The sequence below is a fragment of the Mastacembelus armatus genome, chromosome 10 (assembly GCF_900324485.2).
Source record: "Mastacembelus armatus chromosome 10, fMasArm1.2, whole genome shotgun sequence".
Taxonomy (NCBI): Eukaryota; Metazoa; Chordata; class Actinopteri; order Synbranchiformes; family Mastacembelidae; genus Mastacembelus; species Mastacembelus armatus.
In genome coordinates, this window is record NC_046642.1 from 26,810,288 (window position 1) to 26,831,178 (window position 20,891).

A 20,891-nucleotide genomic window follows, 5' to 3' on the forward strand; every position below is an offset into this window, starting at 1 on the left:
AAGTTTTTAGCTTGGACTTAAACATTGTCAGAGATGAGAATTGTCTAACAGGAACAGGAAGACTATTCCAGATTTTAGTTGCATAAAACTGAAATACTGCTTTTCCCTGTTCGGTCCTGACTCTGGCAACGAGCAGAAGGCCTGTTCCTGATGTTCTCAGAGTTCGAGATGGTTCATATGGCATATGGTCAGAGATGTACTGTGGAGCTGAGCCATGAAGAGATCTTTGTTTCTGCGGCCCAAAGATGATTATTTCCGTCTTGTCACTGTTTATTTGGAGAAAATTGTTTTGAATCTATACAGTGATCTGTTCAATGCAATGACACAGTGAATCGACTAGTCCATATTCCACAGACTGGTGGTAGACTGGTGGTAGACTGGTGGTAGACTGGTGGTAGACTGGTGGTAGACTGGTGGTAGACTGGTGGTCTAAGAGTTCTGAGGTGAGTAGCTGAACATCCGGGTAAGCTTATCACTTTTGTCTTGCAGGCGTGTCGTGTTGTGTGTGTTGTGTGGTTCGTCTGCAGACTGGCGGCAGACTAGCTGTGGTTTGGCACACCTGGGAACCGGGTAGACTTTGAACGGTTCACTGGCTGCTGCATTCCGGTGCTGGTCGGGTACCTTTCTGTTTTGACCGGTGTTTGTTGCTATTTCCTGACTTAGCGCTCGTTGGCCTACCGGTTAGCTTAGCTAGCTAGTTAGCTTAGCTAACATGGCCTCTCCCTCTCTCCTGCTCGGTGTGCCACATGTTTAGTTATTCCTCTGCCTCCTTTAGCGATAATGATACCTGTAATAAGTGTAAGGTTCTGTTAGCCTTGGAGGCGAGGATCACTGATTTGGAAGCGCGGCTCCGCACCTTCGAACAAAAGCCAGCTAGCATAGCCCCGTTAGCTGGTGTGGAGCCACCGAGCTCAGGGTCTGTTAGCGGTCCAGGGGCAGCTCCGGAGCAGCCCGGAGAATTAGCCTGGGCGACGGTCCGACGGAAACGTACTCCTAAGCAGAAGCCCACGGCTCATCACCTGCCTGTTCACGTTTCTAATAGATTTTCCCCGCTCAGCGACACACCCGCTGAGAAACCGACTCTGATAATTGGCGATTCCATAGTCAGGAACGTGAAAATAGAGACACCAGCGACCATAGTCAAATGTTTCCTGGGGCCAGAGCGGGCGACATCGAGTCAAATCTGAAGCTGCTGGCTGAGGCTAATCGTAAATATGGGAAAATTGTTATTCACGTCGGCAGCAATGACACCCGATTACGCCAATCGGAGGTCACTAAAATTAATGTTGAGTCGGTGTGTAACTTTGCTAAATTAATGTCGGACTCCGTAGTTTTCTCTGGACCCCTCCCCAATCTGACCAGCGATGACATGTTTAGCCGCATGTCGTCGTTCCGTCGCTGGCTGTCTAGGTGGTGTCCAGCAAACGATGTGGGCTTCATAGACAATTGGGCCACTTTCTGGGGAAAACCCGGTCTGGTAGCGAGAGACGGCATCCATCCCACTTTGAATGGTGCAGCTCTCATCTCTAGGAATTTGGCCGAGTTTCTTAGCCGACCTAAAGCCTGACAATCCAGGGTGGGGACCGGGATGCAGAGACTCAGTCTAAAACGCTTCTCTGCAGTTTCCTTAGAGCCGCCGCCCCCTCAAACCACATAGAAAACCACATAGAGACTGTGTCTGCCCCTCGAACATATAAATCAAACAAATCAGATGTTAACAGAAGAGGAGTTATTCATAAAAACTTAATAAAAATTAAGACCACTCCTCTTATTGAACAGAAAAACAGAACTGTCAAATGTGGATTATTAAATATTAGGTCCCTTTCTTCTAAATCTGTTAGTAAATGATTTGATAACTGATCACCAAATTGACCTACTTTATCTTACTGAAACCTGGTTACAGCAGGATGAATATGTCAGTCTGAATGAATCAACCCCCCTCAGTCATAAAACTTATCATGTTCCTCGAAGCACAGGTCGAGGTGGAGGAGTAGCTGCAATCTTCCACTCAAACTTATTATTAAACTTTCATCCTCAGAACAGTTATAACTCATTTGAGAGCCTCACTCTTAGTCTCTCACATACAAACTGGAAAACACAAAAACCAGTTCTACTTGTCATTTTGTACCGTCCACCTGTTCCTTACTCAGAGTTTTTAACTGAATTCCCTGACTTCCTGTCTGATTTAGTGCTTAGATCAGATAAAGTCATTATAGTGGGAGATTTTAACATTCATGTAGATGTTGAAAATAACAGCCTCAGCATTGCATTTAATTCTATATTAGATTCAATTGGTTTCATTCAAAATGTTAATAAACCCACCCACTGTTTCAATCACACCCTTGATCTTGTTCTGACCTATGGCATCGAAATTGAACATCTAATAATTTTCCCCCCAAATCCTGTTTTGTCAGATCATTCTTTAATAACTTTCGAATTTAAAATGATGGATCATGCAGCGTCTGGAAGAAAATTCCACTACAGAAGATGTTTATCCGACAACGCTGTTAATAAATTTAAGAAAATGATTCCATCTTTATTTACATCTATGCCAAGTATAAACATAGTGGAGGGCAGCTGCCTCAATCCCACTCCCTACCAAATTGATCATGTTGTTGACAGCGCTGTAACCTCACTGCGTGAAACGCTTGATTCTGTAGCCCCTCTGAAAAAGAAGTTAGTGATTCAGAGAAGACTAGCCCCATGGTATAATTTACATGTTCGTACCTTAAAGCAGGCATCACGAAGGCTGGAAAGGAAGTGGCGTTCCACAAACTTAGAGGAAATTTTTCTAGCCTGGAAAAACAGTCTACTAACATATAAAAAAGCTCTCCGTAAAGCCAGAACTGCATACTATTCATCACTAATAGAGGAAAATAAGAACAATCCCAGGTTTCTTTTCAGCACTGTAGCCAGGCTGACAAAAAGTCACAGCTCTGTTGAGCCCAGTGTTCCCTTAGCTCTCAGCAGTGATGAATTTATGAGTTTCTTTACAAATAAAATCACAACTATTAGAGATAAAATTCAGCAGATGCTTCCTATACCTGCAATAAATGAATCTTTTACTACAGTAGCTCTTGAATCATCTGTAGGACCTCAGTTATGTTTAGACTGCTTCTCTCCTATAGATCTCTCTGAATTTACATCAGTAGTTGCTTCATCGAAATCATCAACGTGTCTCTTGGACCCCATCCCGACTAGACTGCTTAAAGGCACCCTGCCATTAATTAACTCATCTTTATTGGACTTGGTAAATTTATCTCTAGTATCAGGCTACGTACCACAGGCCTTTAAGACTGCAGTAATCAAACCTTTACTCAAAAAGCCTAGTCTTGATCCAGGAGTCTTGGCTAATTATAGACCAATATCCAACCTGCCATTTATTTCTAAAATCCTAGAAAAAGCTGTTGCTAAGCAGCTATCAGACCACTTACACAGGAATGAACTATTTGAAGATTTCCAATCAGGATTTAGAGCACATCATAGTACAGAAACAGCACTGTTGAAAGTTACCAACGATCTTCTCTTAGCCTCAGATAATGGACTTGTTTCGATACTTGTCCTCCTAGACCTTAGTGCAGCATTCGACACCATTGACCACAACATCTTATTACAGAGACTGGAGCATGTGATTGGTATCAGAGGAACAGCGTTAAAGTGGTTCCAATCCTATTTATCGGACAGATTCCAGTTTGTTCATGTCCATGATGAACCTTCCACACGAACAAAAGTTAGTTATGGAGTTCCACAAGGTTCTGTGCTAGGACCGATTCTGTTCACCCTGTACATGCTTCCTTTAGGATATATCATTAGGAAGCACTCTATTAATTACCACTGCTATGCGGATGACACTCAGTTATATCTATCTATTAAACCTGTTAACACAAACCAGTTAACCAGACTTCAAGCCTGTCTAACTGACATAAAGGCTTGGATGACCAGTAACTTTTTACTTTTAAACTCGGAGAAAACAGAAGTCATTATATTTGGGCCTAAAAATCTCAGAAATAACTTTTCTAAAATTATAGCTACTCTACATGGCATAGCCCTGGCCTCCAGCACTACTGTAAAAAACCTTGGAGTTATTTTTGACCAGGACATGTCCTTTAACTCACACATAAAACAAATTTCTAGAACTGCATTCTTTCACCTGCGCAACATTTCCAAAATTAGGAACATCCTGTCTCAAAATGATGCAGAAAAACTAGTCCATGCGTTTGTTTCCTCAAGGCTAGATTACTGTAACTCATTACTATCTGGATGTCCTAATATCTTAATAAAAAGCCTCCAATTAATCCAGAATGCCGCAGCCAGAGTCCTGACAGGAACTAGCAAGAGAGATCATATTTCTCCTATATTGGCTTCTCTTCATTGGCTCCCTGTAAAATATAAAATAGAATTTAAAATCCTTCTTCTCACATACAAATCCCTTCATAATCAAGCTCCTTCATACCTTAAAGACCTCATAGTACCATATTATCCCAATAGACCACTTCGCTCTCAGAGTGCAGGCCTACTTGTGGTTCCCAGAGTTCTCAAAAGCAGAATGGGAGGCAGAGCCTTTAGCTATCAAGCTCCTCTCCTGTGGAACCAGCTCTCAGCCTGGGTTCAGGAGGCAGACACTCTCTGTACTTTTAAGGCTAGACTTAAAACCTTCCTCTTTGACAAAGCATATAGTTAGGGCTGGCTTCAGGCAACCCTGAACCATCCCTTAGTTAGTTATGCTGCTATAGGCCTAGACTGCCCGAGGACCATCGGTGCACTGAGCTCCCCCCCCCCCCCCCCCCTTCTCTCCCACCTCATGTATATTCCACCATTGAATGTTACTAACCTTGTGCTCTCTCTCTCCCCTAGTTTGTGCTCTCTCCCTCCCTCTCTCTCTCTCTCTCTCTCTGTACCTTCTGCAGGTGTCCCTGGTCCTGGAGCTGTTTATCGCTGATGTGCAGTTACTGGCCCCACCAACTTGCAGTGTCTATTTGTTGTTTATTGTTGCTGTTCTTTTCTCTCTGCTCTATCCACTCACCCCAACCGGTCGAGGCAGATGGCCGCCCAAACTGAGCCCGGTTCTGCTGGAGGTTTTTTTCTTCCGTTAAAGGGAGTTTTTTCCTCTCCACTGTCGCCAAGTGCTTGCTCATAAGGGAATTGTTGGGTTTTTAGTTTTAGTTTTTGTAAAGTGCCTTGAGATGATTTGTATTGTGATTTGGCGCTATACAAATAAAATTGAATTGAATTGAATTGAATTGAATATTCACCTGCTGTGAGTGATATGTAAATCTGAGTGTCATCTGCATAGTTATGGTAGGACACATTGTTGGTGCATATTAACTGGCCTGAAAAAAAACATGTAAACATTGAAGAAAATGGGTCCCAAGACAGACCCCTGGGGGACCCCACATGTCAACGGCATTTGGTCTGAGACACAGTTACCAAGTACTTTCTGTCTTCAAGATAGGACTTAAACCATTTGAGGGCAGTACCAGAGATGCCTATCTAGTCCGATAACCTTTGTAACATGATCACATGGTCCACTGTGTCAAAAGCAGCACTCAGATCCAACAGTACTCTGACAGACTCTGCCAGCGTCGATGTTCAGATGAATGTCATTTGGCATCTTGATGAGTGCAGTCTCAGTGCTGTGATAGGGCCTAAAACCTGACTGAAAATTGTTAAAGCAGTTGTTTAACAGGAGATTCAGTAAGTTGTTGGTAAACAAATTTTTCAAGGATTTTGCCTAAAAACAGCAGGTTTGATATGGGCCAGTAGTTGTTCAGTACTGTGGCATCAAGACTGCTCGTCTTCAGGAGAGACTTGATGACAGCAGTTTTCAAGGCCCTTGGAAATGTTCCAGACTGTAATCAGTTATTAACTAATTGAGTAAGTTGTGCTAACAAACTGCTTAGTACTGATTTCAGAAATCTAGTGGGTAAAACATCAAGGCAGCAGGTGGATGAACTCAGACTGGAGATGGTCTCTTCAACTGTTTTTTCATTTACAGGTGTAAAATGTGTGAGTTCTACCAAGCATCTCCTGGATGGCTGCAGAGTTATTATTTGTGTTGTGCGGTTTATTGCTTGTTTAATACCCTGTTTAATACCCTGAAACCCTGAACGAATGCAAACTCATTGCATTTAGATGGTGAAATTAGTTCAGATGGCAATAGAGATAGAGGGTTTGTTAATCTACTCACTGTAGCATACAACATGAGTTGTTACTGCTGTTGTTGATAATTTCAGAAAAATACATTTCTCTTTTTCTACGTATAGAGTTTCATTGAACATACACATCTGCTTATAAATGTCATAATGAACCTGGAGCTTTGATTTACGCCATTTTCGTTTGGCCTTCCAGCACTCCTGTGTCCTGACCGAGTCATCATTTCTTCACAGTGCCTTTTGCCGTTTCCTGATCACTTAATCTTTAACAGGAGCAATCACATCCATAACATTTAGAACACTTGAAGTACATAAATTCAACAAATCTTCAAAAGCGGTATTCTCAAACCTAATCATCTCCATTAAGTGTCATCAATGGTGTTATCAATTATGTGTCTTTTCTGAACAAATGTAGGTCCAGCTGCATCTTTGGGAATTATGGACAAATCAAAAAAGACACAAAAATGATCAGACAAAACAACATCAATCACAGTGACATTTGAAATGTTAACACCCTTAGTGATGACTAGGTCCAGAGTTTGACCTCTGACCTTGACTAAGGCTGTAGGTTTCGAGCACAGCAGAAAGTTCTTTGGCATATCTGTCACAGGCCTAATCCACATGTACATTAAAATCACCAATAATAGAAATAACCACACAGAAGACAACTGACAGCATATCAGTAAAATCAATAAAATTTTGGCAACACTGGGGAGGTTTGTAAATGAGAGAACAGAGGGAGATAATTTTAGCTCCATTTTGAAAGAGACATACTCAAATAATGAAAACTGACCATAGCTGACCATACTGATTTAGTTATGATGATGAAAAAAATCTGATTGTGTTCACAGAAAGTGAGGACACAACTTGATAGGCTGAAAATATTGTTTAAAGTTTACTTTGCATTTTGTTTGATGCATCTGTAACTATTATTTTAATTTTGATACATATACTTTATAATTTGTAGACTTTTTAAAAGGTTTTTTGGGCAGTTTTATATTGTTACCTCATGGAGAGAACGTGTACAGCGAGAGGCATCACACCATGAAGACCAAGGAGCTCTTCAAACAAGTCAGGACAAAGTTGTTGAGAAGTATAAGTCAGGGTTGGGTTATAAAAAAATATCGAAATGTTTGATTGTTCCACAGCAGAGACTGGTGTGGCACTGCATTGCCACAGTGCAAGGCGCTGTACACGTAAGAACATAAAAAAATGTAATTGAAACTGTAAAAATACATGAGAATGATAACATGGCTATACACAATGCCTTTAAATTTAAATGTGTATGTATATTTTTCATTATACATTTCTTGATTTTAATCATAAAAATGCCATTTCTATGTAACATGTTTTGTCCCAACTCTCAAGAATCAGCGGGCTGTTACCCTTACAGTTATATACAACTGAAAACTAAAGTTGGCCAAGAAAGTACTCACACTACATTCCTACCGTCAACTTTTGGAAACAGTTAACTACACAATGCAGTGACATACAGTGGCAGTTAGATGTGTTTTAGCGTCACAGACCCTATAGAAATGTGAACTAAAGTGTTTGGCTTGTTCCAACTGACTCTTCTCCCTGTCGGCTGCGGATAAATGTTTATAGCTAAGTTTTAATGTGAAAGTTCGTCCGGAAGCTACAGTTCCGTTTAACGCTCTGTGACGCAGCCATCATCAGTGTACCTGGATGAGACAGTCCTGCATCCAGCTAAGTGCTCCTGCACCGACCCGCAGCGTGCCAGGCGAGATCTCCCGTGGCTGCAGACATCTTGCTTCCTCGTTAATCGTGAAGGGCGGTAAAAAAAAAATATATATATACAGGTGTCCCACGAGACTGGGCTACTGCCTGGCGACGAAACAAAGGGGGGTGGCCGCATCTGTTGCCTGGGTGAAGTGAATTCACACGTTAGCATCCAGCTAGCTAGCTAGCTGTATTCCCATATACTCAACGTAAGAGCGACTTTTGCATTGAAGTCACGAATGTCAGCTCTTGTTTGTGGTAGGCAGCGCTCCACATGACACTGCGGCAAATACCGTGTTCGGTAACAGCGCGATATATTTCGTCCGGAAAAGAAGACGGACATAAATGTGTAAGAATGAAATTCGTGTAGTTACGGCTCGGGGGCTGACGGGAGCTAGCAGATTAGCTTCATGGAAACACAGTACAAGGCTGTGTGGCAGCTACAGAGCGCAGCTTGTGGCTACACACCCTGCTAGCTAACATGGACGGTTTGCTTCCCTCTAAATCTGACACTGTCTCAGGTCGCTAAATACAATGACAAAACTGTTTTCGACAAACAGCTAGAAAGACAACGCGACAATGGAGTCTTTCCTGCAGATAGCTCCCCATTCCTTGGCTATAGTGCTGTCCAGGGTCGGGGCTGGAGAGGCATTGGGAGCTGCAGGGGTGTCAGAGAGCGATGAGCTGCCGAGACACCACACCGGCTATGAGATTTTTGCCGATTTCAAAGCAGAAAATACCCAGCAGCATGTGTGGAACCAGCGGATTACTGAAGCAGTGTCCGAGACGTTCTTTCTGGGCTGGATAGACGAACATGTGCTGCTCATACAGGGGAAGGAGGACCACCTGGAGGTGCTGAGGGAAGGTTGGATGCGGAGATCCCTCAATCCGCCTCGGGGATTCACTATCAAATACCTGGGTAAGGCCTCTACACCCACCCTTTCCCTCATTTCCCTGGGTTTGTGAGTGTGTGTCAGTGGATACTATGAGCCATTATTAGATTACTACCATTCAGTACAGTGTCATTGACACTGCTGACGATCATCATAATCTGAGCCAGTTTAACTGTTTCTCTGTTGGACTCAGGGTGAACTCTAAAAATAATCAGTCAGAGCTGCTAGTGACTGGTACCATGTACATGTTAAGAAGCAGTTGCATGGATTGTAATTGCTTTATCTTTGTGTTGAATTCAGCCTTTGATTGATATCAGAATTCATCAGGAGCTTTTGTTCTTTCTGTTATTTTCCTCCATTCTATTAGTTTTTCTTTCCTCTAGGTACCTTAATGAAGTAACATTACATCCATAAACTGCATGCACAATTTTTTTTTCTACTATTAAACTATTGGCAACACACAGCTAGTTCTTTACCCCAATTCCTGCCACCTTGGGTACATTTGTGTTCACTTGTTTTTCCTTTGACTTTATATGCAAGCCTGCTTTGCCTAAAAAAGAATCTCCCGCTGGATGACATTTGACCTCTGCTTAGTTGATACTGTGGGTTTCCTCCCACAGTCCAAAAACATGTGTGTCAGGTTGATTGCTGACTCTAAATTGCCCATAGGAGTGAGTGTGAGTGTGTGAGGTTGTTTGTCTCTATGTGGCCCTGTGATGGACTGGTGACCTGTCCAGGGCGTACCCCTGCCTTCCACCCAAAGAGAGCTGGGATAGGCTTCAGCAGATTCATATGACCCTAAATAGGAAAAAGCAGGTACAGATGAATGAATGACTTTATTATATCAAATGTAATATTTCTTTCAACCTGTCATATTCTCATCACCTTCTGCCAGTTTGTATTTTTAAACAAAAATCTTTATTCATGTTTAAGTTATGATGTAGAACATAACCCGAATATTCATATCCTTCTAGGGTTCTGTTCATCTGTGCAGGAGTATTTGAAACCATATTTCAGACAGCATTTGTCATTTTTGTATTAAGGAGAAGATAAATATGTTTATGAATCCAAAATTTATGTTTAAATGTATATAAAAACCTTTATTATACAATTACATTGCATGCAAGTTAGATATATTTTGCAGCTGAAAAATATATATGAGTAAAAATGTAATGCTTATTTCTTATGCTGTTTTCTACAATAGTCATAAAAATAAGATGTCAGTGTGAATCAGGCAGGAATATCTGAACAAAATTTAGACACACACTCATTTACCTCATAATTAACATCAGTATCAAATCGGGGTGGGAAAAAAATTTGTTTCTATGCATTGTTGTTCACTTTAAAACGATTCCGAATCAATGCAGAAAAGGTAATAACAGATTTTAATATTTGATTGAATAAAGTCCAGCCGTCAGACACGTTTTACTACCGGACTAGAAACGGCCTACATGCAGGCATACTTGTAGTGCCAGTTTAGGCTCGTATGTTTATCTTTATGTGTATGAGCTATGTGAGAAAATGGCAGAACATACAAAATGTGAGGATTTGCATGCCTCTGTACATAACTGATATTAATTTAAATTCATGCTGTAGACAGATTTGCTGACTACATGACTTAAGTTGAGGAGACTCCTGTGTAGGGCGATTAATGGCATTTGAGATAATACTGCGATATGATAAAACAAGATTTTCTAACCGCAAAGTAGGGCTGGGCGATATGGAAAAAATCTTATCACAGTTATTTGTATTATCAGTCAATATCAATATATGACACAATATAAACCAAAGCACTATTTCACTTAAAGGTTCCTTTTTACTCCTAAGTGACATGTAAAGATAAAATGTTAATTTTGATTTAAATATTTATTTTCTTTTAAAAATGGAACATGGTAAACAGTACATTATCCAACTCAGGGCTGGGTGGTATGGAAAAAAATCTTATCGAGATCATTTTTTTCAAATCAGTTGATATCAATCTATATCATGATTTTAACCAAAGCACTATTTCGATCAAACCTAAAGGTTCCTTTTTACTCCTTAATAACATGTAAAGATGAGTTAAATTTGATTTAAATATTTATTTTCTTCTAAAAGTTGAACATGGCAAACATAGTACTTTATACAGCTGTATTTCAAATAAATAAAATAGGTATATATAATAAACTAAAATCTGTATTCTGAACAGTCAAAAGCCTTAAGGGTTACAGGAGAACACACTCAATTAGGTCAACTGCAAATAAATAAAATCTTATTTCTCATACCTTGAACTACAAGTAAAATATTAAAGCTTTCATATTTTACATAAGAATAGAAACAAAATTATTTGGTCACTTCCAAATGAATGAACTGTTTAAGCAGCATTCACACTAACTACACTATTGGTAAAAAAAAACAAAACATACATATGATACCTAAACATTGTTTAACACTGAAATAACACACATTCAAATAACTAACTGAAAATGTCAGCTTGTAACCACATTTCAGGCAGTGTACTGTGTTGCTTTTTGCATTTCACCTTACCATAATGCTTCCAGAATGTTGTAACTGGCAACGTAATTGGAGACTAAACAGCCAATCAAAATGAACAACTTTTTTGTGGCACATTTGTAACAGTGTGTGCCAAGCTGAGCGAGTGTGAAGAACAAACCCGAGCATGCAACAGTAATCCACATAACTGTAAAATTTGTTTAATTATGTAAAATATGACTTTCACTCAGGGGGAACAAAGCATTAAGGACGTCACAATATGTACCTTGATCAGGGTGTCCGCGGGGTCTTAAAAAGTTGATAAATCAATTTTGGGAAAATTAAGGGCCTTAAAAAGTATTAAAAAGTCTTAATCGCAATTTTATGAGGTATTAAATTTTATTGGTATCAAAATGTTGTTCACAGAGAATGCAAAAATATAAATTAATGTATTCATTTTTCTCCCCGCAATATAAAACAATAATATTCACGCACTCGGACTGACAGCTTGGCTTGGGCCGTGTACACGTGACCTTACGTACCATTTAGCTACAAATGCACGTCACGTAACCCGCGAAACACACTCAGAACAAGAAGAAGAAGACATGTGAGATGGGGAAATGTAAGTTTGCAGACTCCTGGTTGGAAACGGAAGAATTTAAACAATGGTTGAACCCTGTTCCTCAGAACAACCGGGAGGGTTACTGTACCTACTGTAAGAAAAAGATTAGCGTAGCCTCGATGGGCATCAACGCTATCAAGTCACACATGAACAGCTCTAGCCACAAGACTGCTGTTAGACGAAGGGGGCAGCAGCAGTAGTCTATTGCAGGTTTCTGTGCTTCGCCCGCGATACCTATCACTACAGTGGAGCTAGCTAAAACAACCAACATCACAACAGTGGCCTCTGCGCCGTCATCTGCCGACATCAGGGCAGCACTGAGTGGCACACCAACGCTGTGTGTGGAGATTCTGGTGTCTGGTGTCTCAACACTGTAGTTAATCACCACTCGCTGAACGCAAACGAAGGCATCGCTGATATTTTCAAGTCAGGCCACACCCCCAGAGTGAAGGCCCTACGGATCACTAATGGCCCAATTAATCACCAAATCTAACAACTTGAGAAGAAGACAAAAAGAAAAACTCAATGAACTGGTGCAAACTGAAAAGTTGGTGGAATTTAAAGCAAATGAACTGAAAATACCAAAAAAATACAAGTTGCTGTGTACCATTGACAAAACCTAATAATACGCACACATCTCTTATTGGTAACTGAGCTGACAAACTATTTTGATGATCCAACATAAATATAAAGTTCATGTACTTTTTGCAAAGTTTCTTTTTTTTTTTTTTTTTATTTATTTATTTTTTAAAAAAGGGTGTTGCGTAGCTATGGTTTGCTACCGGGACTGAGCTAGTATGGAGGCTAGTGATTGTGCTACTTGGCTTTGTGTCTGTGGAGTGTAGCAGGGCAGCAAGAACAGGCAATTGATTCCTTATAAATTTGAAATTCTCAATATTAAAGGTCACTCCATGGACTGTTTTTTAAATATGTTTTTCAAATGCCAGGTGAGATTGAAGTAGAATGTATCTGAATTGTTGTACAATTTGCAGCCTCTCACCTACATTAACATCAGGTAAAACACCATCCATTTTAATGTTGAAAAACAGCTGTTTTCCCAACATTTAAAGTAAGACAACAATTTGAAAGCCAGTCAGCAATTATTTTTTTGGCATGCCAATAGACAACTCAAAAGTCTACTGAGTTGTCATGTATATGAATCACAATTGTATCAGCATACATTTCTCATTGTACTTTCAAATAAATAATCATTCAAATACAAACTAATCAATATTGGCCCCAAAATGGATACCTGCCCTTTGGAGCAGTACAACACAGTGTCAATGGGGATACCTCTGCCCCAACCCAAGAAAATTGTTTATGCATTGTCTAATAAGATTCAGTGAATTTTAAATGTGAAAAGAAAAGTTAAAAGACAAAAGCTTAGGAAGAACTTTTACCATGTCAAATGGTTTGCGAAGAGCTAAAAATACCACACCAACTATGCCATCCTAATCTAATTTTTGCCTGACTTGTTCTGTAAAGTAACAAAGAGTGGTTTCTGTTGAATGGTGTACAGGAGACAAGAAGTGATGGTGGACCTCAAAAGTCACTTGATCTAGTACTACATTTTCAGCTGCCTACAAAACAACAGGAAAATAGAGATAGGTGTGGTTAGAGACAACAGTTACATATATAACATATATTCAATATCTGAATTTAGAGGGATAATCTGCTAGTGTTCCTATTAGTGAAATGGTCAACTAGAATATATAATCCACAATGTAGTAAATACATATATAAGCAATTTCTGCAGGTCTATCATGTTTAGTGCCGTTACATCTAATTTTTGTCTGGGCATGTTTATTCCTGCAAAAATCCACCACCAGCTCATTGGACTTTCTCTTATTGAGCGGGGGGCCATTTTTCTGACACCAGTCCTTAATCACAGATCTGCATTCGTCCTAATACGAGGTTGGCACGGTGAAATTCAGGGATGTATGGCTGAAGTCTCCAGAGATCCTCCAAAGAAGATTAGAGCCTTGGGGTGCATTGTTTTTACCTCGGCTGCTACAGTGTAAATGGCGTCACAAACAGAGTACCTATCAGCAGTGGGGTAGCATGTGCTGTTATGATGACATAAAATCTCTCTGGGAAGGTAAAAAGGGTCTCATGCTAAAAGCTAACAGTTCAATGTGCAGTTCTGTAATTGTGATGAGGCCTGGGTTATACCACATTGCAAGCGCATTGCAAGTATCCTCGTCCTTTTTTTCCACACTCCTCCACTTGTCTCTCTGCCTTTACAGCTAGAAACTATCCAACTTGTCCCAGTTGGTGCTGCACGCTCCCCAGCAGGCAATAGTGTAATGGATGGCTGAGACTACCACAGAATCCTAGAATGTCCTTAGGAGAGACCCCCACACTCCAAAGGACCTCAGTCTCCTCAGAAGGTGGAGGTGACTTAGGGCCTTCTTGTACAGGACATCGGTGCTGTGGGACCAGTCCACTTTATAGTTTAGGTGAAAAGCTAGGTACTTAAAACTGTCCACCATTTCAATGTTCGAGCCCTGGATGTTTACTGGTGTGTGAGGTAGTGTCTTTCTCCAGAAGTCAGTCACGATCTCCTTCGTCTTATTGGTGTTTAAACACAAGTGGCTGCTCTCACACCAGTCCACAAAGTCCATGAAGACTGACCTGTACTCCAGCTCATTCCCCGTAGACACAGCCAATAATGGTGGTCATCAGAGAACTACTGGAGATGACAGCTGCTGGCGATGTGTGTAAGTGTAGAAGGTGATAGATAGATAGATAGGTGAAAGGAGGGGATAGAGAAGAGAGAAAAGAACAGCAACAATAAACAACAAATAGGCACTGTGTAGAGAGAGAAAGAGCACAACCAGCAACAAACAGCTCAAGCAAATTGTGTTTGTCTGTGCATATGGTTTAAAGAGTGCATGGATTTATGAAAACATCTGGGCATGCTTCTGATCAATCAGTGGATGGTGTCATTGGGGGATCTCCTCTCAGACCTGGATCAGCGCATCAGTGAGCCTGCTGGAGGTAATTTTGTAGGCCTCTTGCAGTGCTTCTCCAGTTCGTCCTTGCCCAAAAGAGCAAATACCGGTCCTGCTGCTGGGTTGTTGTCCTGCATGGGTCAGTGATATTTTAGAATTTCAAAATGGCAAAAAAATAAAAATGAAACAGCAAGTCAGTTTCATCAATTACTGAGTACGTCCACTTTTCCATTTCAGTAGGTGCCCCTCTTAAAAGTCTGAAATATTGTCATTCAGCAAAAACAGAGCTATTTTCCATTTTCCAACCATGTCATCTGGTTCGGGAATGTTGGTGGAGGATCTAATATTAAAATCTACATCAGAGGGTTGGTCACACTCACAGGTAAGTCCCATTCGATAGCAAAAACAGAACACTTACCTGTATTAGATCTTTCCTGGGGTGGTTGTAGTTATCTGGTGAATACTCAACATGCCTTTCACAGCTGGCAAGGCATCTGGCAAGTCATTCGGCACAGCCTCATCTACTGTGGTGATGTCATCCTCGGATACCCAGTGGAATTTCACATTGGAATTGGATTTCCAGAAAGGAAACCAAATCTTGAGTGTTCTGAATATCACCTCCTTGAAGAACAAGTGCATCTGCACTTCTCTTACTGAACCACCAACATCATCTGGTGCAACCTTTCCATGTGACTTCTCTGAGAAATTCCATGTTACCTCTTGAAAGGCAAGGTGCACATCAGGTACATTTTTTTTCTGTTTCTGTGTTGGGTCTGTGGATCATCACTAATGAAATGCACTGTAGTTATTGGTGTATTGAAAAGGATTTCATCCAGTACAGGCTTCAAATGTGCCCATACTGCCCACTCATCATGCTGGAGGGAATCGGAACTTGTGAGTTTTCAGCTGTATAGACCATAGATGTGTGCACTTTTGCGTGTTTTTGACTAACCCCAAAATGAAAAGACTGAACCTCAACATTCATCTTACAGGCATAATTTTCAGAAAAATCCATGTGGACTACAGCCTCATGTTCTTGGAGACTGTTCTTGAAGGCTCTACATTGTTCCATTTAATGGATCAATATCTACTGGTGTTTTGCCAGGGTGTCCAGCTTTTCAATAAAGATTTTCAGGAGATCCTCCCCTGTTCTTGTCAGTTTTCTTCACAAAATGGGAATAGGTTTTCCCCTCTGTGCAGACACTCTCTGCCGTTGGTGCCATAAAATTATGTCAGTGTTTTGTGGAATAGGTAATTCTATCTCAGAGTAGCAGCACTTTGCACACTGCCTGAACACGCATTTTTTGTTTTTTATGACACAATATGGACAAGTGCATCATTTATACTTCATTTTCCTACAAAGCCACTTTGATACATTCTGTCAATGAACGTATTAACATTCTTATAGTGAATGCTTGCACAGGTATTGCAGTCACTAGCTTTACGCTCTGTGACATAAAATGACCTCACAGACAAACTGCCTGTAAGATATGGATTGGCCCCATCCTACCTTTCTATTATACTCTGGACTTGGTAAGAATGCACCTCTGTTCCCTGAGGGACAGTATCTTTCTTTCCTGGTAAGAGGAGACTGTTTTCATCATGGGTAAGAAATTCCACCACACTTTTTTTTTTTTTTCTTTCTGATCCTTTTTTGAAAATGTTTGTCATTTTCTCTTGGAGGGAATCAAAAATGGTGGCAAAAACTTGTGTTTTTTTTCAGCTGTATAGACCATAGATGTGTGCATTTTTGCCTGTTTTTGACTACCCCCAAAATGAAAAGACTGAACCTCAACATTCATCTTACAGGTATAATTTTCAGAAAAATCCATGTACTACAGCCTCATTTTCTTGGAGACTGTTCTTGAGGGCTCTACATTGTTCCATTTGATGGATCAATATGTACTTTTTTTTTTTCTGTGGAATCTATCTGATCTTCTTTTTCCTTTCAACAGGTCCTTTTTTAACCCCTTTATTTCCTCCCTGAGTTTCTGCATACAATGACTGGATTTTCTTCTTCTTGCTTACACCTGAAATCTTATCAGGTGTTGAGAAAGAGACTGATCCTTTCAAGGGTGAAGACGGCTGAACAGGTAGCTACTGTGAGAAGTGTTGAGATGGCTCATGTGGTGGTGGGTGTTGAAATGGCTGAGGTGCTGAGGACTGTTGCAGAGACGAGAGTTCTGAGACACAGGAACAGTGCGTGACTCAGGGGATTCATAAGACTGTAGTAACTCAGGGAAAACAGGAACCAGGAGAACATAAACCAGGGAAGCTGGAGTCCAGGACAGAACACAGGAGCAGAGAGAGACCACAGAGACTCAGGAGTGTGCTCTCTCACACAGAAATAGAACCAGGAGACACCAGACTCACATATCAGCATGAAGCCAAGTAGACAGAAGACTGAAGCCACAAACAGAGAACCTAGGGAAACCAGAGCCAGGGGGAAAAAGAATGCAGTGAACAAGGTGAAACCACACAGGGAACAGGTCAGGTTGCAATCACCACAACAGTACAATCCAGCAACTTGGTGAGGCAGACAGCAGGTATATATACTCCTGCCTCTGATGACTAACTTGAATCAGGTGTGTCTAATCACCTAGTTGCCTAGGGAAGCCACATACACACAGGGAAAATACACCAGGGGGGCAGAGAAAACACAGGGGACAAGACAGACACAGGTGAAACTAATCAAGCAAATGAACATAAAACTACCTGAGACAAAGGTGACAGGCGAAACAGGAAATAGAACCAAAATAAAAGTCTCAAAACAGGATGTCCAGAATATGGATCATGACACCCCTCTCCTTGTTGGAAAGTGGGATCTGTTAAAATGTAACAAATATATTTAAAAAACATAAAAATATATTAAAACAGCAAAATCTATTCAGGTCAGTTACATAGACTCTATAGAGATTTAATAAGTTAGTTAATTAAAAAAATATATGAGTAAATAATTCAGTAAAATGTTCTATGTCATTTGGGATAACTACATGTCTCTTGGACAAACTTTAAATTGTATCTATAAATCAATATTTTTTTAAATATACAATTTTATAAACACTTTTTTGAAGTTTGACCGAATGACACCCTGAGGAGCAACTTCAACTTCATTTTTCTTCAGGGGTCTTCTGAGTGATGTCATTACATGTCACATGCATAAACCCATGCTATAGTTAAAATGGCCTCTTATCTTTGTTTTGCTAAATGACATTAAAGGAAATAGATCTTTGCGGAACAAAGTGTGCTAAATACTAATAATGTTTTTAAAAGGCCTATCATGCAAATATTTGTACATGCTTATCTCAAAACTAATATGCCAAAGAGAAAACAATGAGTTTTAAAATTTTTTTTTTTTTTCCTTCAAAAATAATCATGGAAGTAAAAATCTAGGTGTCACGTCACTGACCTGCATGCTTTTGTTTCGTTTAGTCTCTGATTAATTTATTCTGAATCCATTGCCCCGCCCCCTGGAAATCAATCTCAACCAAAGAGATTCCAGGCTAATTCTTTGTATAGAGTTGGAAAAGAGTCAGTCTGGCTGGCCAAGCTTGGGCCAGCATCACATTTAACAGGCTCCTGCTGGCCGTAATCAGTCTCTGGCAGACAGTCACTTTTCAGCACAGCACCACTCGGAACAGTAGCTGGCCAGTAAGAGCGAAGTACAGTAATAGTCACTCAAAAGTAGCTGGCCAATGAGGACACAGTCCTGAAACAATCATCCCATATTAGCTGGCCATTGAGGACACGGTCCTGCGACAGTCACTCTTAAACAGCTGGCCAGTGATGACACGAGAAACTGGAAAATTGAAACTGAAAAAATGGATAATTTACTTTCAGTGTCCTCATTTATGCCCAGTTTTTATTGTCTCAAATCTCAGTCCATACAACAGTGTTATTTATCGATGTGATTTTACAGTTTTTGGACAATTATGGTCTACATGCAGCATTTGTTGACAAGATAAATAAAGAACAGTGTCAGACTTCCTCAGTTCTCTCAGGCAGGGTTAAGACTTTGCTTCAGGGCTGCTCAGATAGATCCAGTTGCTGCAGTGAACAGTGCCACTGTCGTTATTCAGAAGATCAAGTTACAACATCTATAGTATGTGGTTACTACACAGGTCTCTTTATAAACACACTCAGACTCACTTGATCATGTACAGAGAATTTTAAAAGTAACTGGGCTGAGTCTTTCATCAGGAGGAAAATTATAATAATTTTGCCATTATCACACATCTCCTCGTGTATTTACACCCTATGTTGTGTGTTTGTTGGGGTTTCAGCCCTGTTTGACTGCAGGCATGGAGTTTCCTGCTCCTCTCCCTGTCTTTGTCTTCCTTTCCCCTCTTTTGTTTCGTGCCCCTTTAATTCAAAGCCATAAGCGCAAAGGACAGCATTTACCACAGCACACTCTGCATCAGCAGTCGTAAACTGCTTTTCTTCCCTGTTTATTTCACCAGTTAAAATAGCAGAGTTAAAAAAAAAAAAACATAAACTAGAATGACAGGGGCTGAACGATAGGGGAGTCCATAACCCTAACCTATACAGACTCCACAGATCCTGTTGACCCTTTTCACTGTAAGAGTTTCCAGGCATTTTATTTGGTATGTAGCGTGTAAATATATAAAGGAAGTTTTAAATTATAGCTAGCTTTTAATAGATGCGCTTCAAATCCCAATTGACATGGTGCTGGTTTGTGCCAGATGGGTATGGTGTCTGTTCCATTTGACTACGTTATGACGAACAATGACCTCACAGTTTCCTATTTGTGCTTGTCAGAGTCATTTGTGGGTGGTTCCCACACCAACCTCACAGCAGCACTAAGGAGTGTGAGAGAGGAAGACTGCCATATTAACATACACACCACACTATTTATGGCTGGTGGAATTGTTTTTTGTATGGCAGTTCACTCAAAAGGAGGAGATTTGCAAATTTAGATATAATTCTCCATTTTTGTTTTAATTGCATATGGTTGTTCTTTAGGCCCTGTAAAGTTCTACTAAAATAGGTTGTGTTTTTTAAAATGTCACAATTAATTATTATTAAGTATGCAGATTTTAATGTAGTAACCCAGTTGGCCCACCAGATGATGGCAGTGCACAGAAAAACATGGACTACTGTACTTCCTCATTGCTGGTGTCTGTTTCACAAGATGGGAGCTATCTGTCAAAACATCTCAAGTGATCAAATTGAGTAACATAAAGGTTTTGTACAAATAGCCACAAAACAAGGTTTGGAAAGAAATCCAAGCATCCAGCTGACACAGTGAAAAGGCATGGTTACTGCCACTGGTACTAAACATAAAACTGGTTATTCTAGTCTCCTCATGGTACAGTCTAGTTTATCTATGTAATGGGAATGACTTGTGCATTGTGTTCTTTAAAGACCCTCTCCAGGTGTTGTTTCTTTTTTTATATTCCATTAAAATCTCCCCTTCACTATTTTGACTGGTGTATATGCACAATTGGTCACTGACAGGTTATTTTCACATTTCTGTGCTGAAGAGGGTGGAACCACCATATATAGGTAAACAATATTTATGATGCGACAAATCTGAAAACCAATCATGTTTCACATTGTAAATATGCAGCAACCCTCTACAGGATAAGTGGTGGTGATAATATATGATGGAGAATGTGAAAATGCAGTAATATGCAATGTGTAAAATGTGAAAGATTTAGCAGCATCTATTGGTGAGATTGCAGAATGCAATCTTCTGGTGGATGCATACTGAGCACACTATGAATGCTGTTTTTCATTTCTGCTAATAGATCTCTCTAAATTTTACATATTGAAGCTTTAAATCAGTTACTCCTTTCTTTAATACACACTCAAGAAATACAGAGAACCAAAACAAGATGGCTACTAATTGGAACAGATTCCTCAGCTTGTTTGAATGAGGCTCAAATTGGGAAGGGCAAAATTTAATAATTATTATTAATAATAATAATTTTAATCTAATTTGAATTTTTTGTTTTTCAAAAATGTAAAAAAAAAAAAACAACCTCAAAATCACAAAAACAGAGATTAGTGTTCCCTTCAAACACAGTGTCGTCAG

General features: G+C 40.2%; 1 protein-coding gene across 2 annotated transcripts in view; it reads left to right on the forward strand.

Moving 5' to 3' along the window:
* The first annotated feature begins 7,816 nt into the window (after positions 1-7,816).
* The window catches only part of LOC113144184 (storkhead-box protein 2-like), a 92,296-nt gene continuing 79,221 nt past the window's right edge, over positions 7,817-20,891 (forward strand). The window contains exon 1 of one of the 2 annotated variants that reach the window (XM_026330015.2): positions 7,817-8,811. In XM_026330015.2, coding sequence (XP_026185800.1) covers positions 8,472-8,811 — 340 coding nt within the window. In that variant the 5' untranslated portion in view covers positions 7,817-8,471. The remainder of the gene's footprint in view (positions 8,812-20,891) is intronic. The other variant, XM_026330016.1, reaches the window with a different exon arrangement.